We start from the raw sequence: 20,135 nt of genomic DNA, 5'->3' as shown, positions 1-20,135 counted from the left end.
ACCTCTCGGCGATTTTTGAACAGGGTCACTTCCCCAACCAGCCCGCAACGACGGGCTCCTGCTCTCGGGTATAAATGCCACACCTTCGTCCTGCTGCTTTCTTCCCTCATCTCGCCTTGATCTGATCATCGCGCTATTGTACGATAAAAAAAAGTCTCTGCTCTGACCAGTACCACTGGCAGGCATCCAGCATCCTCTGCCCCCATGCCTCCGAAGCGTAAGGGTACCGGTGATGGCCAGCCTCGGCCACCCAGGCCCAAGAAAGCCAAGTCACAGTCGGAGCCTGTCTCTGGTTCGTATTCTGACCCCACGCATGCTTGTTCGTCTGTTGCTCCGTCGCTCACCACCACTGCTTCTGCAGATCCAATGGATGTCGATCCCACCGAGCCTGGTCCCTCATCTGGTCCTGTCAAGCGATGTCGCCAGTGCGATGGCACCGATCACGAACGTTGCAACACCAACAAGTGTCCCAAATACCGGCCCCTCAAGAGCTCCGTCGTCCCTCTCGTGGATGGAAGGTCATCCGCCCCTCAGTTCAGCTGCTTCAAGCAGACGATGGATGGCTGTTGTCTCAATCCCGCTCTCCGCGACAAGATCCAGGCCACCGTCGAGGCCATGACCCAGATCCAGTTCGAGGCATCCAGGCTGCTCAACCTGCACATCCTCCGGTGCATCGAGCAGGATCTTCCCGTCCCCGTCATCTCCAAGTCCACCCCTGCTTTCGTTCGCCAATGCTTCAAGATCGTCCAGGACGGTGCCCTCTCCCCGACCGGGGACAATGAGAAATACAACGAGCATCTGGTCGCTTCCTTTCGCGACTACCAGACCACTCGGCACGCAGACCTGCCTCCGGCCCCTTGTCTGCCTGATGGTGCTCACAGTCAGCTTCTCACACTGGCTGTCAATGCCTATGCCACCAACTGCACCACCCACCTCGACCTGGCATACTGGCGACTCCTTCGCCGCTTCTGTGCTGCCGTCTTCCCTGCCAACAAGCACAAGCACGACGCCATCGAGGCTTGTCTCGAGCTCTTCGAGAAACCAGGGCAGACTCCACCCAAGGCCGATCTCGAGTTCCTCTACCCGGACTTTGGCCACGTCCTGGACGAGTTTCGGTACAGCAACGACCAGGACCGCTTCCGGGCCCTCCATCGCCTCTCACACCATGTGGGAATCCTCGCCCGGGACAAGATGGTCGACAATGTCCACAAGTGGATCGACTGTGACATGCCCGCCCTCCGAGTCACCGAGTTGCAGCGCCAGGCCAAGCTGGACAAGCTCACTGCCAGAGGCATTCCCTCCGACGACAAGAGGTTCACCACGGCCAAGTCTGAGCTCGGCACCACCAAGGCCAAGATCAACAAGCTGGCATCCAGACTCAAGTGGGCCCTCAAGCAGCTCGCTCTGGACACTCCTCCGCCGTGTGCACGATAGTTCCTCTATGCACAGCCAAGGCCAAGTATGTCAAGATTGACACGGTCACTCTTTGGCAACTCCTGGGTCCAAAGAAGCGCCTTGGACTCACCAGGGACAAGCTCAAGGAAGAAGGTGAGGACGGTGTCAACAACCAGGATCGTCTCTGGCGCAGTTGCTTCAAGCTGCGTAGCTCCCTCTTCCAAGAGCGGGTCAGGGACAAGAAGCTGTTCAACTACGAGATCAGCACCGATGGCATTGGATGCACCATCGGTCTCGTCAAGTTTGTGCGTCGAACCGATCGCACCGAGACCATCGAGCCTCCTCCGACTGCCGAGCAGCGCATCCAGGCCCACATCGGCGACCCAGACCCCAGGTCGCACCATTTGGATTGGCATCGATCCTGGAGTCGGCTCCATCTTCACTGCGGTCATCCAAGCACCGGGCCACCAAGACGAGGTGGTCTCATTCTCCAATGGCCACTACCAGCACATGTGTGGCCATACGTCCAATACTGAGTGGCACAACACCATGAAGTATCGACTCAGCATCGAGACCTGGATGTCGACCACCCCCTCGCCCAAGGTGTCGTCCTCGGAGGCTTTCAAGGTCCATCTCACCCATGTCCTGCGACCGGAGCTGCGAGTGCAGCTCGACTTCCACCTTGGCAAGAAGGCTCGTCACCATCGATTCACAGGCCACAAGAGGCACCAAGTGGCCGTCGACAGGATGTGCAAGGCCGTCCTGAAGCACGTCCCGATACGGACCGATGTGGTGATCGCCTTTGGCAATGCAGTCATGGCGTCAAGGCAAGGGCTATGCATCCAGCCCTCGGAGGCAGCGGTTTGCTCGGTACTTTGAGCAATTCGAGCACCACCGACGCCGTCCCAATCACCATCATGGAAGCGCCAAGGTGGCCTCGACGAACGAGTTCAACACCTCGCAAGTGTGCTCCAAGTGCCTGGAGCCAGTTCGGTTGGAAGGACTCGATGCGCCCAGTGTTGCGAATTCCCACTTTGTCAGGAGCTGCAAGAATCCCAGCTGCCGGACAGTGTGGAATCGCGACGTCAATGCGGCGCGCAACATGATCACAGTATGCAGGTCGATTGTGGAGATCGGAGAGCGACCGGTGGTCTTCACTCGGAGGCTGCCAAAGTGATCTGTTTTTATTTCTTGTGGCTTTGCTAGACGCAAGCACAGCACATACTACATGTTCATGGAAACGGCTATATTGTCCCGTTTTTTTCTGAATAAAGTGTACTGCGGTGTGGAAGAGAGAGAGGGAGAGCGAAGAGATCAGCAAACGTTGATCTGCGAAACGGAAGGAAGGACTCGAGCGACAGGCGAAACCAAGATCCAAGGATGGGATAGGATGTAGGGGCGGGATGGGGGTAGCCGAGGCGCAGTAGCACAGAGTGCAGCAAAATGGATGAAGAAAGGACATCTGCAAGTGCAAGGAGGGGGCGAGGCACAAGAAGAAACGAATAGGCAGCGGCGAGCGGACAGAACCGTCTTCAGCCGAAAGAGCGCGAGATAACATGATCCAGCAGAATCGAGATGAATATCGAGTGGGAGAGAGAAAGAAAGAGAGAGAGAGATATCCAGAGCAGTCAAATGGATGAAAACAAACGTAGTGTAGTAATTGTAATTGTAGTAATAGTAGCTATGACGAGAATGGGAAACAAATAACAGAAAGCAGGAGCCAAGCGATTCAAAGGAGCGATGAATGGAAGGAAGAAAAAAAAAAGGCCAGACTGGAGAAACAAGACCGTCCCCCCTTTCCAAAAAAAAAGGTTATGTACAATCGCTTTTGTGGTTCTAGTCGACGGTAGTGAGGGGAGGGGAGTTGACGATGCCAGGGTGTGGAGAGGGTGCGCAAAGGGTTCGCACTCGGTGCGGATAAGGTCAGAGGCGGAAGGAACAACAGACGGCTGGGTGGGAGGGGAGCGAGCCACACAGCCTTCAAGAAAGCCCATGACAGCGGCTCTGCGTGGGCTTCCCAGAGAGGAAACGCAGCGAGCGCACCGCTGGGGGGGGGCGGGAAAGAGATTAGGCCGCGCCGCCGGCAGCTTCAACAACGCTGTTGTTCTGGGCTTTTTCACGATCGGTCCAGCTGGCGTTCTCGCGCGTGTAGAGAACGTTGCTGCAGGGGCGGACGGCAATTGTTGGGGGAGGGAAAGGCTCCTCCTTGCCACGGTTGGGGCCGTTCGAGTAGAAGATCTTGGGGCGGTAGGAGGGGTCTTCCAGCATCACACTACAGAACGAGTCCCGAGCACGGTGTGTGAGCACGCAATGGTTAAAAGCCTGGCCAAATTTGGCACCTGGAGGTGATGACTGCCAGGGACAGGGTCGGTCCACAACCGACGGAGGCGGACGAGCGATGGTCGTCACCGGAAACCGACAGGGCAATCGTCTATCGAGACCCACCTCGAGTTACGGAACTTTTCGATGAGCGCGGCCTTGCCCTGGATGTTGGCATAGTTGAGAATGGCGCGCTTCTCGGAGTTGAAGCGGCTCCACTTTTGACCAACGACTTTCTCGGCAAAGGAAATGATAGCCTCGGTATCGATAAAGTTGATGAAGGCATAGCTGTGCGTTGTTGCAGCACCAGATGTTAGTAGTGTGCGCGCAGGATACAGGATACAGGATGCAGGATGCAGGATACAGGATACAAGCCAAATGATACAGGACACAGAATACAGGATACACTTACCCAACGTTGCACTTGTTTTTAAAGTCCATGCGCAAGTAGAGAAAGTCAAACTTGCCGTTGTGGGTGAGGTTGATGAACTGCAGCAGCATTTCCTGCAAAAATAGCAATCCCAGCAAGCCAGAGTCAGCGACACGCCACCAAGGCACATAAACGAACGTCCCCCCCCCGCCTGCCTCGTGAGGGAAGCAGACACACAGAGGCAGCCAAGTAGGGGCTGTGTCATGGACAATCGTGGATGTAGCAACGCACCTGAGTGTACTTGTTCGGAATGTTGCGGATCATGAACGTTGTCCTTGTATCCAGCCCATTGGCTGCAGAGGGGGGGGGCAACAGCAATGTCAGCAACGATAGCAAGTGCGACTGGCGTCAGAGGAGGAGTGAAAAAAGCTCAAAGAGAGTGTGGCAAATGCGCTCACCCCACCCTCTACGACTTACCGATGTTATAGAGATTGAGTTCGTTCCATTTTGGGGTGCTGGAAACGCTGCCGCCGCCTCTGCCGTTACCACCGCCGCCGCCGCCACCACCGTTGGGTGGACCTCCGCTGCCGTTTTGCGGATTGCCCGGGACCATGAGGGCACCGGGGTTGGGATAAGGAGGCGGCATGGGCATGTTTGGGACATAGCCGTTGACTGCCGAGTGGCCGTGCGAGTGCTTGCGCGAGAGCTGGCCAGCGCTCACGTTTCCATTCTTGTAGGACATTTCACCCATGCCGCCGCCGCCGTGGTTGCCATGACCGCCGTGGTGACCACCATGGCCACCATGGCCACCGTGGCCACCGTGACCACCCTTGCCGATACCCTTGCCATAGCCGGGCTCAATGTACGCGGGTCCGGGGTTGCCGATGCTAGGATCGGCGACAAGTCGATCTGGAGTCATCACATAGCCGTTGCTGTTCAGGCGGTGGAGCCGATATGCACGCGAATCATCGTCGTAGTTGCCAGATTGATGTTGCTGCTGCTGCTGTTGTTGCAGTTGCTGGTGGTGCTGCGACGGATGCATGCCCCCGCGGCCTCCGTTCTGGCGCGGGGGGTTGAAGACAACCGATTCGCTCTGGCCACTCGGGAATCCGCCCGAGGGAACCAACTTGACCTCCTTGGTGTAGAGGCCGTAAGGGAGATCGACGACGGAGGACGAGTGGTGGTGCGACTCTGAGAACGAGAGCGGGCTCGACCGACGACTCGACGAGATCGAGTCCTTGATGTACTGCGATCCGGGAGCCATGGCGGAGGTGTCGAGCGGAAACAGGTCGCCGGGGTTCACGCTGGCACCCATGCCCTCGTGGAGATCCAGGCGCGACTTGGAGTACTGATCGCGCGAGTACATGCTGGACTTGAAGAGGAGGTCTGGATCCGAGGTGCGGGGGCCCTTGTTTTCTGACATATCTGCGTACATACTCATCTGGCCAGCAGCGCCGTAAGCATAAGGTCGCTTTGGCATGCCGACGCCGGGGCCGTCGGACTGGATGGCAAGACCCATGGGCTTTGGGCCGATATCGAGGCCGGGCGGCAGGAACTGCGGCTTGGACGGATATGCGGGCATGCCAACGCCAAAATCGCTTCGTCTGCTGTGGCTGACGTTATACAGCGACACGGAGAGGACGCTCATCTGCAAGAGCAAATGCCCGATGAGTCAGCATCCAGTATCCCCACAACTTGAGCCCACGGATGCCAGCAAGACGGCGCTGCATGTCTTACATTAAACTCGAGGCCCTCGAGCGACTGGAGAGCGTTGTGGGCCGCGCGGGTGTCAAAGTACTCGACCACACAACAGGCTCGGTGGGCTGAGGACATTTGGTGGGTGCCGTAGCCGAGATCGTAGATGTCGCGGACATCGCCAAACCGCCGGAACAGATCCTATCGTACAGAATAGAGCCATGAGCGTGAGGATCGAATAGAGTCAATCGACCGCAGCTGCAGAGCCAGACGCAAGCGCATCGCACACACGCACAAAGCAGCAGCATCAGCAGAAGGCGTACCATCGAGACCTGGCTGTCCAGAGCTTGGGTTGACAGCCCCTGGATCAGCAACACACCCTGGTTGCTGAGCTGCTCGACACGGAGCGGATCCAGGAAGGCAAAGATGGTTGCCACATCGCCATAGTAGACGATTTCGCCGTAGCGCTCGATGATGCGTTCGAGAGCGTGCATCGCCGAGCGAAGGTCAAAGTAGACCACCATCAGGAAGTGATCGATGCGGAAGATGTCGCGGATGTATCCAAATTTCTGATGGACGAAAGTGAAAAGGCAGCAAGGATGAGTTGTGAGGGACAGAGATGGAGATGGGGTCAGCTTCCGGGGAGAAGATAAGCGCGGGTGTGTGGACTCGGTCATACGGCTGTTTACTGCCTACCTGACACAGGTCGACGAGGCGCATCTGGTCCTCGTGGAGTGACAGATCAATCTGCAGAATGCGCGAGGCCACGCGAGTAGATTCGCGGAGAAAGGTTCCGGCCGAGGAGCGCCGTTGGGGGGCAGGTGCCGACTTTGGGAGGACAGGGACATCGTTCCAGTCGGCGAGGCTGAGGCTGCCATAGGAGACGGGCGAGGAAGGCTGGCTCTGGGAAGTGAGCTCGGCACGCTGGGTCTCGCGACGGTCTAGCAGCTCCGGGCCCAGACCAATGTCGAACAAGCCCTTGGAGTCGTGGCGAGTGAGTCGAGACGAATCGGTGTCGGTGGGCGAGGGCCTGCGGTCTGGAGCGCGGGGGGGGGGTTTGGGCGAGATGTTAGAGTCAGATATGCATCACCAGGGCCCGATCGTGCCTCGATCGAAAATCGGATGCAGACACGACAGCAACGCACATACCATTGAGCGAAAGGGCCGACAGGCTCAAATCGTCGACCGTGTCCTTGGAGTTGACCGAGGACCATGGGGAAGTAAACGAGACCGGGGTCTAAAGCCAAAGAATGCAAGACAAAAGACAGACGAGAGGCAGGTTGCCCCACTGGGTCAGAAACACGAGCGATGCAAAGTTGGTTCGGACGCAGCACACCAAGGCGGCAGAGGAGGTGGAGTGAAGTGGGTGCGAACGGGAAGATGCGTACGCTGGGAGCAGTTGGGAATCCAGAGGGCGTATAGGGATCGTCTATACTAAGGGGCTTCAGATCATGTCGATCGAGCAGCGAGCCAGAGGTCTGGAAGGCCCGAGGTCGTGGTGCGGGGAGGGCAGAGGCAGAGGATCAGAAAACACGCCGGGATTCACAAAACACCAAAATGATCGAGACGGGTTGCGGCGGTGGTGGCGGAGGAGTTTGAGCGTTGCTAAGCGTGCTCGCCTGGTACGGGGGTATCGAGCAGAAGCGAATAGGATGGGTGCCATGAAGGCGGGTGCAGGACGGCTGAACCAAGAAGCTGGCCTGGGCAGCAAGAGCCACAGGGCCACCAACCAGGAACCAAACCAAGGCGCGGGAAGGGGCAAGAAGCAGGAACGAAGCTGCGGCCAGGTCGGGGATGCCGCCACAGCAATAATGCCACGATGCTGGTCGCAAGTAATGGGAGATGTGGGTCGTCGGCGATGCCGTGGGGAGCACACGGAAACGAAGCCAGACAGAGACGACCCAGAGCCCGTCGGCCTGCAGGGTCGAAGGTCAACTTGCCTTGTCCTGATAGACGTTCTTTGGCATTGGCTGGTCGTCGGTGCTGAACGGGAACAGATTTTGCTGGCCGAGGGGCTTGAAGGGATTGAAGCTTTGGTCGGGGGACAGGGGATTCCAGGTAGCAGGGGCGTTGGGAGTCATGGCTCGAAGGTTCAGAGGGTGCAGAGACAAAGCGAGCTGGGGGCAACTGGGACAGCAAAACGAGGCGAGCGGTTGACGAAAGGATAGCCGAGTATTCTGCCGGAGAAGGATGGCAACCCATGACGTCCAGGTAAATACAGCAAGTCTGGAATGCGCCCCGAATGAATGCCGAGTCCGCCTCGGATGGGCCCCGGCAACGGGCCCGACAGATGCTGGCGGCGCAGAAACAGCCGCCGAAGCGACGGGCTTGCAGTTCCTCTGGCGAGTGAGCAAGCGCAAGCGGGTGGCAACTTACAGGGCTCTAGGGCGTTGTGGATAAGGGTGCTCTTGATGATGGCACCGGTGTGGGATTTGGCTCTGGGCAGGGAAGCAGAAGCCAAGGCGGATATTGTGCAATCAAATGGAAAGCGCTGGTTTCTCGAGCGGGAGGATTCTTCCAGGTTTGCGTCGAGCTTTTGCTGGCCACTTCCTCGTTCTTCTTTTTTTTTTCTTCTTCTTCTTCTAAAACTGATAATCAACGGTATCCAAAACTATCGGGCAAAGGGGCACGGGTGAGGCGAACCTTTGCGGACGGATTGAATAAATACGAGAGGGGGATAGTAATCAAAAATGGACGATAGAGACCAACCGGTGGGAACAGGGCGAAACGACCGAGGCAACACACGCACACACACGCAAAAAAAGAAGGAAAGAAAGAAAAATAGGAAGGAAGGAGACAAGAGTGGCGGCTCTTCTTTCTATTTCGTTGAAGGTCAAAAACGAGAGCCGCGACTGGGAGGGAGGAGAGCCAAGGAAACTAAGGAATGATACCAAAAGGGCGAGCAATCCAATGGCAGCGACGGCTGAGGACGGGGTTGGCAGGGCGAGCGAGGCGGATGGATGGCAGACTGAGGCGACGGGCCAGAAGGGGCATCAACCGAGGGACAGGGAGGGGGTCGGCCGTGTACTCGGCAGGACCGTTTGGGCGGCAGCGACACCCAGGAAGAAGGGCACGAGAGAGCGGGAGCTCAGACGGGGACGAGCCGGCGGGGTGGTGGTACTGCAACAACAGCAGCACCGGGGATATTCCAAGGGCGGCGACGGGGACGGCCCACGGAGGCAGAAATTAAGGGCTGCGGCGTGCCGGAGGGGGGGGGAGGAGAGAGATTAGAAACCAAAAGAAGGCGAGTTCTCCGTGCAGGCCCGGCGGAACGAAGGAACCAACTTGGATTTGAGACGACGCCGAGCTTGAGCCGGGAAGTGCTTTTGCCGGCTGGCGAAAAATTTTTTTGGCTCGTTGCCCAGCGAAAAAAACGGTGGGAAAGCCACAGGCAGACCAACGCAGAAAGAGCCAGCTGGTGGCCAGCTGGTGGCCAGCCGGCGGGCTGAGCGAGGACGGTGCGAGGACGGTGCGAGGACGGTGCGAGGAGCGCACAAGGCTGGGAGAGAACGCTCTCGCTCTCGCTCTGGCCCACATGGGTCTGTGTGTGTGCTCGTGTTCTGTGTCGGACTGTGGCGCGGCTGCCGCACTGTCGCAGTGCAGCATGGGTGCCCTTGCTGTTGTTGGCGGATGCCACCCGCCCTCCTGGCCCTCGCCGTGCATCCAGCCTCACCCTGCGTCGCTGCGTGTCTGCATCTGCTCATCATGCATCGTGCATCGCCCGGCGTCTCCCTCGCTTTCTGCCTGCCCTCACCCTCTCGCCATTGCGCCTCGCCCGCACCTCGTCTGCTCTCGCCCGTTCTCGCCCTGTGCGCTTGAAAAAAATCCAGTGTAACATGCCTCAGGTGATGCCCACGCGCCGCACAGAGCAGCACGTGATATCGCCAGGGAGCGAATTGCCAGCAGCCCGAGGCGGTCCTTCATGTTCAGGACGAAACGGGACGGCGGTATCCTGGGTGTCTTCCACATCGGCCGCCGCATACTGCTGGTTTGAGGGAAGCGCAGCATCCAGATGCAATGCCTGCGACCATGGCCCCTACGAGGCAATTCCCAAAGACATTCACGGCATCTGTCTCCTTGGACGCGCTGCTTGGCCATGGTGGAATGGGTGTGTATTGGCATCTTGAGAACAGGGACAATCATGGCTCAAAAGACAATGCCCCGCTTCACTTGGGTGCCACTCGCACGTCTGGCGCGCTCAGTCGGCGATTTGGAACTTTTTGAGGTTGTGCATCTCCTCCAGTATTCGCTGCACCTCGTCGTCGTCGTGCTGGGACAGGCTGCTTGGCAGAGCACAGCATCGATCAGAGTGATATTTGCATCGTATTGCCGAGATCGAGGTGGGGGGCAAAAGTTGGCGTGGCTGGATAAGAAAGTGTTCACATTCTTGCTTCCGCCTTCCCATCGTCGCCATCGCGAGATTATGTTTGATCGTGTCCACAGTCAAGACTGCCCAGAGCGAATACTCACGTTGGAATCAGGGCCTTGGCCTCCTCGACGGTCTCGCAGCACAGATTGGCCAGCTGCGCCGCCTCAAACTCATGGTATGGCGGAATCGGAATCAATCTGCCAGCACGAGAAGCGGCAGTGTGTCGATCCAGACGAACAAGAACAGGAACGGGTGAGTCCAAGGCGAGAAACCAGGAGCCCATAGGGCTCATAGGGCTCATAGGGGGCCCAGAACACCAATTAGCTACTACCCGCACACGCATCGTCGCTGCAGCGAGGGAAGAGGAGTCTCAATGCAGTCCCGCGCTCGCCCAGAGGCAATACAGTACCCTCGGATCTCCTTCACCGTCTGCTTGCTCGTGAACTTGCTGAAGCGACTACAGTAGTCCAGCGTCTTTTGCATTATGCTGTGTTCCGGCGGGAGCGATGTGTGCCGAGTAGAGGGAGGTCAGTTGGGCGATGCGGGACAGCAGATATCGATGCTGGCACCACGCTTCTTGCTTCTCGGTTTGCCACCATCGTCGTTGCCATTTCCATTGCCATCGCCATCACGATATTTACTCTGAGACTGCCGCGCTTTCGGTTCCAAAGTTCTCGAGCTTCTTTTGCTTTGCGCCCTCAAGCAAGACACGGACTTCCGAGATCAGCACGCACGGCGCCGAGTTGAACTCTGCCGAGGGGACACGAGCACGACGCAACGGTCAGCAGCCGCCGAAGCTGGAGGTCATACGCCACCAGTCACATCGCACCCGATCCGGCTGCCTCGATTCCATAAGCCGTCTGTTCCTGATTGCCCGATTTCGAGGAGGCGGAGGAACAGTAGGAAGAGGAAGACCAACACGGCCAGTGGCGGGTGGCAGGGAGCGTCGTCCTGAAGCCACCCCTCAGGCTGATTTTACCTTCCCCGAGCTTCAGGAAGGAGGCATCCTCCTCCTCGATCTGTCCCTTTCGTTGTCGTCGCGACATGTGGATTCGAAGCAGATCGCAGGCGGACAGATGGAGCAGAGCTGAGGAGGCAGAGCAACAGATGGCCGGCGAGAAGGGCAGGTCCGTGGTCAGGTGATGTGTGTGTGTGTGGCACGTCGTTGGTGTGTGGCGCCGTCGGCACCAGCACCAGCATCAACACCAGCACCGACATCAGCATCAAACACCAGCTCCAACACCAACACCAGCGCCAGCATCGGCCCCGCCATGTCGATCCCCAACTTCCGTCAGATCTACCACGAGTTCCGCTCGCCCAAGGAGGAAAAGGACATCTCCAATGCCGCGGTCTTCAAGTTCTGCGCCTTTGTGCTGCTGTGTGCTGCCATCACGGCTGCGAGAAAGTCGTCCTTTCCAGCCGTCTGAAGCCCAGGCACACAGACGGGGATCGACTCGATAATGTATGGATCGCCAATAAGAAACGAACGCTGCCGTTATTTGCCTGCCAGTCCGCCGCCGGCGGTCGCATCGATCCGACCCGGTCCCGGTCCCGGTCCCGGTCGCAGGCTTGGTTGGCTGGACTGCCAGCACCTCTCCGAGAGCGAATCTGATTCTGCTGGAAGGCTACAACGAGGCCAATGGAGCCGGATACGCAATAAACCTTGCAAGGCCCTTGCAGGATCTGGCTGGATATGCAAATGCCTCGATGGTATGCCTGGGCGCAACGACCGGGCTGGTGGATGGAGAAACCTGCACGGTGACAAGCAAAGGGACAGCCCCAGCGGTGCGAGTGCTCATCCAGAGCCTGCCGAAGAGGCTGTGGACTGCCGGCGGCTACTCATCGAGTCTGTTGCGCCGGAAACGGCGGCAGGCGTCCAGGGGATGCTGGATGGCGCTGATATCCGGCAATGCAACAGAGACCGGCGTGGGGGATTTCAAGAGCCGATGCGAGGCCTGGTCGCCAGTCTCCCCCTCTGTTGCCCATCAGACCAGCCGGCCCAGCGACGATTTCACCACCGCCATGGCGATGCAAGGAGGCTCGACCGAGGCCTTGTCCGAGAACGAGAGGCTGATCAGGGAGGTCTATGGCATCGAAAAGGTGAGTGTCGGCCATATGCCCAGGGCTGCTCTTTGGTTTGTAGGGATGCAGACCTGGATGTCGATCCTCATCGATCCTCATTGATCCTCGCCGATCCAATCGGCTCACAGCGTCTGGTAGCGCTGCTGAGCGTTGCCAGTCAAGCCATCAATGTACTGTCGAAGGATCAGCCGATGCACGATGCCAAGGAGGTCTTTGAGCGGCAAGTCGGCTCGTTTCTTGAGATTCTGAATGTAAGCAGCGGACACAGCCGAGCATCGGCTCGACACAATCGATCGGTTGTATGGTGGCATGCCCACCCTCCGTTGGCACATCCCCCATGCTAACAGCGTATCATGCACTTGCCCATGCACTTGCCCATGCGCTTGTCCAGGAAATCCAAGCCGGCCTGCGCAAGCATATTCGCATCCTGTCGACCCAGGGCATCCTCAACTCGACCGGCACCACCATTCCGTATCGCGGCACCACCGCCGGCCATGAGAAGGACCTCGAGATCCTCAACGACGGCATCGAGATGATTCTGGAGCGGTTTCGGGCATCCATCCACCGGCTGGGCCAGCTGGACCTGGCACCGCTGCCTTCTGCACAGCGAAGCTGGCCGCTGCATCGTCACCATGGCGGCCTTGGAAGGGAAGGGCAAGAGAGCCTGGACGGCATGGAGGTGGAACAAGCCAGCGAGCAGGAGCAGCTGGGGATTGATTTTTGAATACAGCGCCGATCAAGTTGTCGCCGGACAATGGACAGCAGCCATGTGGACCTCGTGGGCGCCTGGCTCGACACTTGATCGAGTCGCTTGCATACCTGCCCTGGCCGGCTGCTGATCCCATGGCCTGGCGGATGCATGGCCGATGCCTGGTCGGTGCCTTCGTCCCCTGCGGGTCAAGCCAGGCCGAGCCAGGCCGAGCCAGGCCGGAGGGCAGCCGACCCTCTTCGGACAGCCAAGGGCGATGATCACGCCACGCACGATGGACGAAAGCAATGGCGACGAGGGGCAGATGGCGAGCAGGACGGGTGGTATTGCGCGAGGGGCAACAGAGGCCGACCGCCTCGAACGGAGTCGAAAGGCAGCACCGAGGAAATGACTGTATTCGATTCAACTGCCCTATTGGCATGTGCGAGTTGAATTAATGTCTATCACATCCAATAACATCAAATACATCGAATGATATCAAACACATTCAATAACATCAAACACATCGAAGGATATCAAATACATCCACATCCACATCCACATCCACATCCACATCCACATCCACATCCACATCCACATCCACATCCACATCCACATCCACATCCACATCCACATCCACATCCACATCCACATCCAATCCATCCCATCCTACTTGGCGATCCCCCCCGCGTGTCGCAGCAATGGTCACAGGGCCTGACCATCTGCCCCGTCATGCCGGCCAAGCCCGTCGTTGCTTGTGCCGCTCTCTCGTCGCCCCATCGCATACCAGGATCACTCGCATTTTGCCTGCCAGAACGACTCTCATTCGCCCACTGGGATCACTCGTTCGCCCTCGCCCCCCCCCGCTCAGCCTCTGTCGCCCACTCTCACTCTCGCTGGCTTTCCCAGGCTCCCACCAACCAGCATCCGACCCCCCCCCATTCCTTCCCACCAGCCGCAGTCGCCCATCACTTTCGGCTCAGCTTCGCCGTCGCATTTCCCACCGTCCGCATTCGTCGCCAGAGCAATCCACCTCGCCTGTGCCGCTGCGTCCCGCTCGTCGCCATCTCCCCTCCCTCATCTCCGACCCTTGTCTTGCTTCCCGCTCCGTCCGCGTCTGCTTTCGTCCACGCTCGATTCTGCCTCCTGCCCTTTTGTTTACCAACTCAGGCCCCAGTGTTTTCGCTCATCGCTCTGCCTTCCGCCGATCCGGTCCAAGTCTCCATTTCAAATCCGCACCGCACCCGTCCTTCGAAACACTCCTGCTTTCTTCCTCGTCTGTTTGCGTCCGCGTCGCATCACTCGCCTGTCCAAGTTTGTCCTGCTGCTCAAGTTCGGCCGACTCGCCCCGCAACCCCCACAACCACCTGCTCGGTCACCAAGCCAACCTTGCCCCCTCCATTGTCCGCCTGGTCCATATCTGCCCTCTCCTCTCCCATCTCTCTCACCCACATCCTCACCCACTCACCCATACCCCTCCTCGTTACCGACAGCGTCTGAATTGCCACTTTCTGCTCCACCCGAGTACCTTCTCTGCCTTCCCTTGATACGAATCTGACTTTCTGTCCGGACTCTGTTCTGCCTGAGCACCGTTCCCAGGTATGTTGCATGCGTGTCGCTGGCCTCGCTCGGCACCAATCCTGCAGAGCTCCCTCCCCACTACAACGGTCGCGGCATTGTGGATGGACGGGCGGGCGGACGGATGCAAGCCTGTTCAGAGGCGAGCAGGCCCGATGCATCCAACCCACCCAACACTTCGTTGCCATCCAAGCCAACTCACATACCATTGCTTTCCAATGATGCAATCCTGAATGCCACAATGTCCCAATTCGGGCTCTCTGTTCGTGCTGAATGCCATGTCGGTTGAATTGCCTGGGTCTGGCCGTGTCCCGAAAGACTACCGTCCCCTGTTTCCTCGCCCAGCGAAACCCAAGCCTCCACCCAAGCTCTCAAGCTCAAGCTCAAGCTCAAGCTCTCAAGCCCAAGCTCAAGCTCTCAAGCCCAATCCCAAGCAATGCTCTCGTGGGTTTCTTCCGTCTTTGGTTCCCAGCCCGCGGCCTCTGCGCCTGCCTCTGCCCCCAAGACCCCGGATACCCCCAAGGTTCCCGACATCGCGGATGCATCCAGTCAAGGCCAGGTCCTCCGGTCTGCATCGATGGATGAGTCGCCCACCCTCCAGAACCAAGTTCCACCCAAGCTCAAAGTCTCAAACGACGAGTGGATCTTCCTGGCCAAATCCGACGACGAAATCAGCATGAAGTCGCTTCCGGACCAGTTCGACTCGGACTCGGAAACCGAGCTGGCGTCCGGACCCGTCATCGAGACCACCCCGCCGGGCCCGGCCAAGACGCAGTCCGGCGACGAAAAGCAATTCCAGGTCAAGAAGACCCGCCGTGGCCGAAAGCGCAGAGGCCCTGTCTCGCCCACCGATGCCAATGGCCCCGCCCCCGAGTCCGCCGAGGCCGGTGCGTCGCTGCCTGCAACCCCGGCTCGGCATGCTGTCCGGGGCAGCAGCGGCTCTGCCAGCGCAAGCGGCTCCCCGGTCGGCCCTGCTCATCTGGTGCCTTCTGTGGGCTCGGGCGAGTCTGGCCCAGAAAGCGAGCCCGACCAAGACCAGCAGGAGCTGGACCTGTTGGACCTCGTCGACATGGCCCGCTCCCGCGGAACCCAGAAGCAGCGCCGCATGGACGCGCGAGCCGCATGGCTGGCTCAGCAGAAGCGGGTTGTCCGCCCGTCGTAACGACAAGCCGGGTCCTGCCAAGTCAAGCCACGTTTGTCCTGCCCTGACCTGCCCTGCCCTGCCCAGTCTTGTCCTGCCCTGACTTGTCTCCTGCTTGGTTATGGGGCCTGTCTTGGCCTTGACCCGTCCAGCTCTGCATCCTCCCCCGCTCCTGGCCTTGTATCTTGAATCCTTTTTTTTTGACCCGCGCCGGTGTTGTTTCGTGCGTCTTCTTCGTGTACATTGTTCCCGCTGCTTTCAGACCGCCGTTTCTATACCACTTGTGGCATGCTTTGGAGGGTTGTGGACCGCTGCGGCGTGTTCGCTCGTGCCCCTGATCAACGCCATTCCCAAGGAATGCCGACTTTTGCCGCTGCAGCCATACGACCCTCCCTCCTCCCAATTGGTGTCTGCGTGCGATCCCTCTGCCTTTTCCTTCTCTCTTGCCATTTTTTAAAAAACCTTCTCTGACCAAATATCCTGAAAGAAAATAACCCCCCTGCCAGCAACCCAAATACAATAACGAAAATACAACAGTCGCCGGGTATCCACCGCCCCCCACAACTCTGCACCTTGAGCTGCCGAGCAGAAAACATCATCCATCCGTCCATCCGTCCATCCATCCATCCATGTGCCCACGCGCGGTATCCGAAGCCGCAGTGTCATCAGATGCCGCAGCACCGTCGGATACCTGCGGCGATTTCGCCGAAACTTTGCCGCTCGGTCACCCCGCACTGGCGATTTCCGCCTTGGCCTTGTGTGGCGGCTGCCCCACCGCGCCGCAGCGCCGCACCTCGCAAATCCAGCCAATCAGCGGCGGGCGGCAGCGACCGCGCACGGCCACTCTGCACGGCCACAGGCCGCGATTTCCTTCCATGGCCTTCGGCGGCGCTGCCACGCACTCCGTGCGCAGCCGTGGCTCGCTAGGGCTTCCGGGTGTCGCACTAGGGCTTCCACAAATAGCCCTTGCCCTGTATGCTGCTATAAAGGCGTTGGCCCTCTGCCATCGCTTCTCCCGATTCCATCTGCCGAGCAAGTTTTTTTCTCCCTCGCTTCCCAACGGGCGCCTTCCCCTGTTCCTGCTGCCTATCCGCCGCATCTCTCAACCACCACCACCTCCTTCTCCTCCTCCTCCGACAAAAACACACACAGCCATGAGTGACTGGGACAACGTTACCGTCATCCGCAAGCGCGCCGAGACCCCCAAGACCGTCAAGTCCGATGCTGCCCTGAATGCCGCCCGTCGCTCCGGTGCCAGCATCGAAACCGCCAAGAAGGGCAGCGGCTCCAATGCCACTGCCGTCTACGACGCCGGCAAGATGGCCAAGGTCGACAACGAGACCGAGGTGAGTTTCTTGTGTTTCCCGCCGTCGGCGACATCTTTCTGTGGTTGTCCTTTTGCGTGATCTCGTCGGATGAGATCGGGTCAGATTGGACCGATCTGACCTGACCTGACCTGAACTGAACCGACCTGACCCCGGGATGCACGGGACGAACTACGTGTGTGCGATTACATTTCGCAGCATGGCTCTGGCCCGCTCGACCGAGTGCCCTGCCCCCTTCTCGTGCAATTCGCGCCGATCTGACTGTGCTCTGTCCTTCAATTCCCCCCCCCAGGACTTCCACGTCGAGAAGGTGTCCATGTCCGTGTCCAGGGCCATCCAGCAGGGTCGCCAAGCCAAGGGTCTGACCCAGAAGCAGCTTGCCACCATGATCAACGAGAAGCCCACCATCGTCAACGACTACGAGGGCGGCCGAGCACCCAACCCCAACCAGCAGGTCCTTGCCAAGATGGAGCGTGTTCTTGGTCTCAAGCTCCGAGGCAAGAACATTGGCGAGCCGCTCGGATCCAAGTAAAGAACGGTCTTTCCCATCACGGGGCGTCCCTCGACGCCTTGCATATCCGGGGTCTCTCTCCCTTCCCTCCTTGCCCCCCTCCCACCGACGCTCTGCTCTGCTCTGCTCTGGATCTATTATCGCTCCTTTCGTTCTGGCTTCTCTAATCTGGCATATAAAGTCCACTCCACCCACCCATATGTAAATAGCATCGCATCGCTATGCGGGCGCCATCGCTTGCGCTTCTGTCCGATCCCTCTCACCGTCTGGTTGTGTATCCACGCAGCTCTCTTCTCCCTTTCCCCTTCAACCGGTAGTTGCCTTCCCGTTCCCCGACTCTCTTGATGGAAGATTAGTTTCTCTTTTCTCTGTTGCGTCGCACGGGCCTGGCTTATCTGGCGGGCAGTTGAATACAACTTGTTCGGAACGAAACGAGAGAGACCGTCTTTGTGGGCAATCCAAGTGGATATGGTCGATTCGGTCATCTGAACAGCAGTATGGGTTCTCGATATCGAGATGGTCGGGCGGGCCCAGTCTCTTCGCCACCAGCACCAATTGGCGCACTGCGAAGCCAAAAATAGACCTCCTGATCGATATTGCATCATCCCCATCCAGAGCAAAGCCAGCCCCCGCTCGGTTCATTTTTCCCTCTCGACCTCGATCTCGATCTCGATCTTGATTCTCGCTACCCTCAAGCATCTCACTGAATCCGCCCCGTCCCGTCCCGTCCCGTCCCGCCCGGTCTCGTTTCGCCAGCATCGATCGCATGGCTCCTGGACCAGCACCCGCATGGCAGGCACCGCAGCCCACACCATCCATCGGGGCTTGCTCGGCGCTCAAACGCTTCCCCGACCACCGCGAGGCTCTGGCTCTGCTGGTCAAACTCTCCAGACATGTACGCATTCTGGGGACATCCGTCCAGCCATGACATTTGAAACCAGCACACCATCGTGGCCCTGTGGCCCTGTGGCCCTGTGGCCCTGTGGCCCTTTCTCATGTCATCCTCCGCCTCTCACCAACTCTCACTCTCACTCCTGCTCACAACCCAGGTCGAGCCCATCATGAAGAAGCGGAGCTGGACCGTCCCGAAACTCTCGGAAATGCTGCCCAGCAATCCGGCCTTGCTCGGGCTCAACATCAACCGAGGCCGAGAAATCAAGATCCGGCTGCGGCCAGCCCACAACGAGCGGTCGTTTCTCGACTTTAACGACCTGCTGGGCACAATGCTCCATGAGTGAGTGAGCCCGATGTGTTGGGTGACTTGAACGTACGAGTCGAGGATACGCCAGATCCAAGTTCGAATTCGTGGTCGCTGTATCCTGATGCTGTTTCCTGATGCTGTATCCTGATGCTGTATCCTGATGCTGTATCCTGATGCTGTGTGCGATGCCGCCCTATCCTCGTCCTCTCCGCTTTCTCTGCAAGACTCACTCATATCGGTAAGCGCCACAACGGCACCCCTCCCCGGTAGAGCTTCATCTATGCCGTCGCCTCCGATACTCTGCATTTCATTCCCAGGCCCAATCTCACACCCGGGGGAGGCGACTCCCTTGCTCCATCCCCTTCCTCTTCCAGTCCGCGGGCCTCACGATGCCCAGTTCAATGCCATCCTCGACTCCCTGCACGACGAGTACGATCTCCTGCTCGCCTCAGGCTTCCACGGCAACGAGGGCTTCCGGCTCGGCGGACGGGGCGTGCCGTTGTTCCAGGCTCGGTCTGCGGCCCTCGCTGCCGCCGAACAGCGGCTCCATCATGGTCGCTTTCCTCTGACACCACGATCCACACCAGGCACCAATGGCTCGGGTGTCGTCGGAACCGGATCCTCGGGCCATCGATTGGGCGGCAGCAACGAGATGAAGGAACTCGAGACCCTGCTCAGACCAGGAGAGCTGTTTTTGCTCTCTGCGGTCGAGAAGCGCCGGATGAAGCTGCCCGAAGGCGGATGTCGGTGCCTCGGCGGTGGCGACAACAGCAGCAGCAGCAGTAGCAGCAGCGTCGTCGAGATTGATGATGCGGACATGCTGGAGATCATCCGCATTGTTGGTGCCGCTGACCCCGATGAATATTCCCCTGATGTCCGTGTCATTTACGAGGATACCCCCGCTCCAGGGACCCACCAAGCTTCGGATGATCTCCAGGTCATCTCTGTCAACCTTGGAAGTCGGCAGCGACCTTCGGAGACCGGTCCAGGCAGCATCCCTTTCCCTGTGTACGTCATCGATGACGACCATGATCATGACCATGGCCACGACCATAACCATGACCATGATCATGACGACCCCAGAAGCCGGTCTGCCTCAGGACGAACGGGTCGCAGCACAGGACACATCCGACAATGGTCATGTCCGCAGTGCACACTCGATAACTCGCCGTACCTTGCGCTCTGCGAAGCATGCGGGTTCGAGATTGCCCCAAGTGCGGTGGCGGCTCTGTTGGACATGGGAATATCATGAGGCACCGCCATACATCGACCGGGAATTCGTCCGAGGCCGTGGCCGTCATCGCATGCAGCTCTCCATATATCCCTCTGGCCAACCCCATGATGCTTTCCTCGCTGGTTGTCGACCCAGATCGACACAACACGCAGTGTCGACAGAGTTGATGGCTCTGGACTCCTCGCAGTCGCTCTTCTGGGTGATTGTTACAACCCCGTTCGACCCGC

At 58.8% G+C, this 20,135-nt stretch overlaps 6 protein-coding genes across 6 annotated transcripts; 4 read left to right on the top strand and 2 right to left on the bottom strand.

Moving 5' to 3' along the window:
- Positions 1-3,207: 3,207 nt before the first annotated feature.
- Positions 3,208-7,860, bottom strand: BJ171DRAFT_622714 (RNA recognition motif 2-domain-containing protein; the record flags this gene model as incomplete). Its single annotated transcript, XM_053115452.1, has 12 exons — positions 3,208-3,667; positions 3,841-4,002; positions 4,127-4,218; positions 4,376-4,437; positions 4,562-5,732; positions 5,822-5,980; positions 6,103-6,348; positions 6,476-6,816; positions 6,929-7,016; positions 7,168-7,257; positions 7,468-7,601; positions 7,716-7,860. The coding sequence occupies 12 exons, from the start codon at positions 7,858-7,860 to the stop codon at positions 3,463-3,465; spliced, it is 2,895 nt and encodes a 964-aa protein (XP_052965961.1). The 3' UTR covers positions 3,208-3,462.
- A 2,014-nt stretch (positions 7,861-9,874) lies between these two features.
- On the bottom strand, positions 9,875-11,343 carry BJ171DRAFT_508509 (HRDC-like protein). Its single transcript, XM_053111305.1, has 5 exons — positions 11,128-11,343; positions 10,790-10,898; positions 10,558-10,635; positions 10,250-10,345; positions 9,875-10,059 (listed from the first exon to the last, which is right to left on the bottom strand). Exons 1-5 carry the CDS (start codon positions 11,192-11,194, stop codon positions 9,978-9,980), a joined length of 432 nt encoding a protein of 143 aa, XP_052965960.1. The 5' UTR covers positions 11,195-11,343; the 3' UTR covers positions 9,875-9,977.
- BJ171DRAFT_508506 (uncharacterized protein) lies at positions 11,301-13,444 on the top strand. Its single transcript, XM_053111304.1, has 4 exons — positions 11,301-11,858; positions 12,067-12,248; positions 12,359-12,481; positions 12,622-13,444. The coding sequence occupies exons 1-4, from the start codon at positions 11,609-11,611 to the stop codon at positions 12,952-12,954; spliced, it is 888 nt and encodes a 295-aa protein (XP_052965959.1). The 5' UTR covers positions 11,301-11,608; the 3' UTR covers positions 12,955-13,444.
- A 1,488-nt stretch (positions 13,445-14,932) lies between these two features.
- Positions 14,933-15,658, top strand: BJ171DRAFT_475569 (uncharacterized protein; the record flags this gene model as incomplete). The annotated part of the gene is made up of 1 exon (XM_053108789.1): positions 14,933-15,658. One exon carries the CDS (start codon positions 14,933-14,935, stop codon positions 15,656-15,658), a length of 726 nt encoding a protein of 241 aa, XP_052965958.1.
- A 1,009-nt stretch (positions 15,659-16,667) lies between these two features.
- On the top strand, positions 16,668-17,905 carry BJ171DRAFT_508500 (multi protein bridging factor 1-domain-containing protein). Its single transcript, XM_053111303.1, has 2 exons — positions 16,668-16,983; positions 17,255-17,905. Exons 1-2 carry the CDS (start codon positions 16,792-16,794, stop codon positions 17,492-17,494), a joined length of 432 nt encoding a protein of 143 aa, XP_052965957.1. The 5' UTR covers positions 16,668-16,791; the 3' UTR covers positions 17,495-17,905.
- A 187-nt stretch (positions 17,906-18,092) lies between these two features.
- BJ171DRAFT_134111 (WLM domain-containing protein) lies at positions 18,093-20,067 on the top strand. The gene is made up of 4 exons (XM_053105658.1): positions 18,093-18,368; positions 18,523-18,707; positions 18,899-18,912; positions 19,049-20,067. Exons 1-4 carry the CDS (start codon positions 18,240-18,242, stop codon positions 19,924-19,926), a joined length of 1,206 nt encoding a protein of 401 aa, XP_052965956.1. The 5' UTR covers positions 18,093-18,239; the 3' UTR covers positions 19,927-20,067.
- The last annotated feature ends 68 nt before the right edge of the window (positions 20,068-20,135 follow it).

This window comes from Polychytrium aggregatum (assembly GCF_025602895.1).
Source record: "Polychytrium aggregatum strain JEL109 chromosome Unknown BJ171scaffold_22, whole genome shotgun sequence".
Classification (NCBI taxonomy): domain Eukaryota; kingdom Fungi; phylum Chytridiomycota; class Chytridiomycetes; order Polychytriales; genus Polychytrium; species Polychytrium aggregatum.
This window is presented reverse-complemented; position numbering and strand designations above follow the sequence as displayed.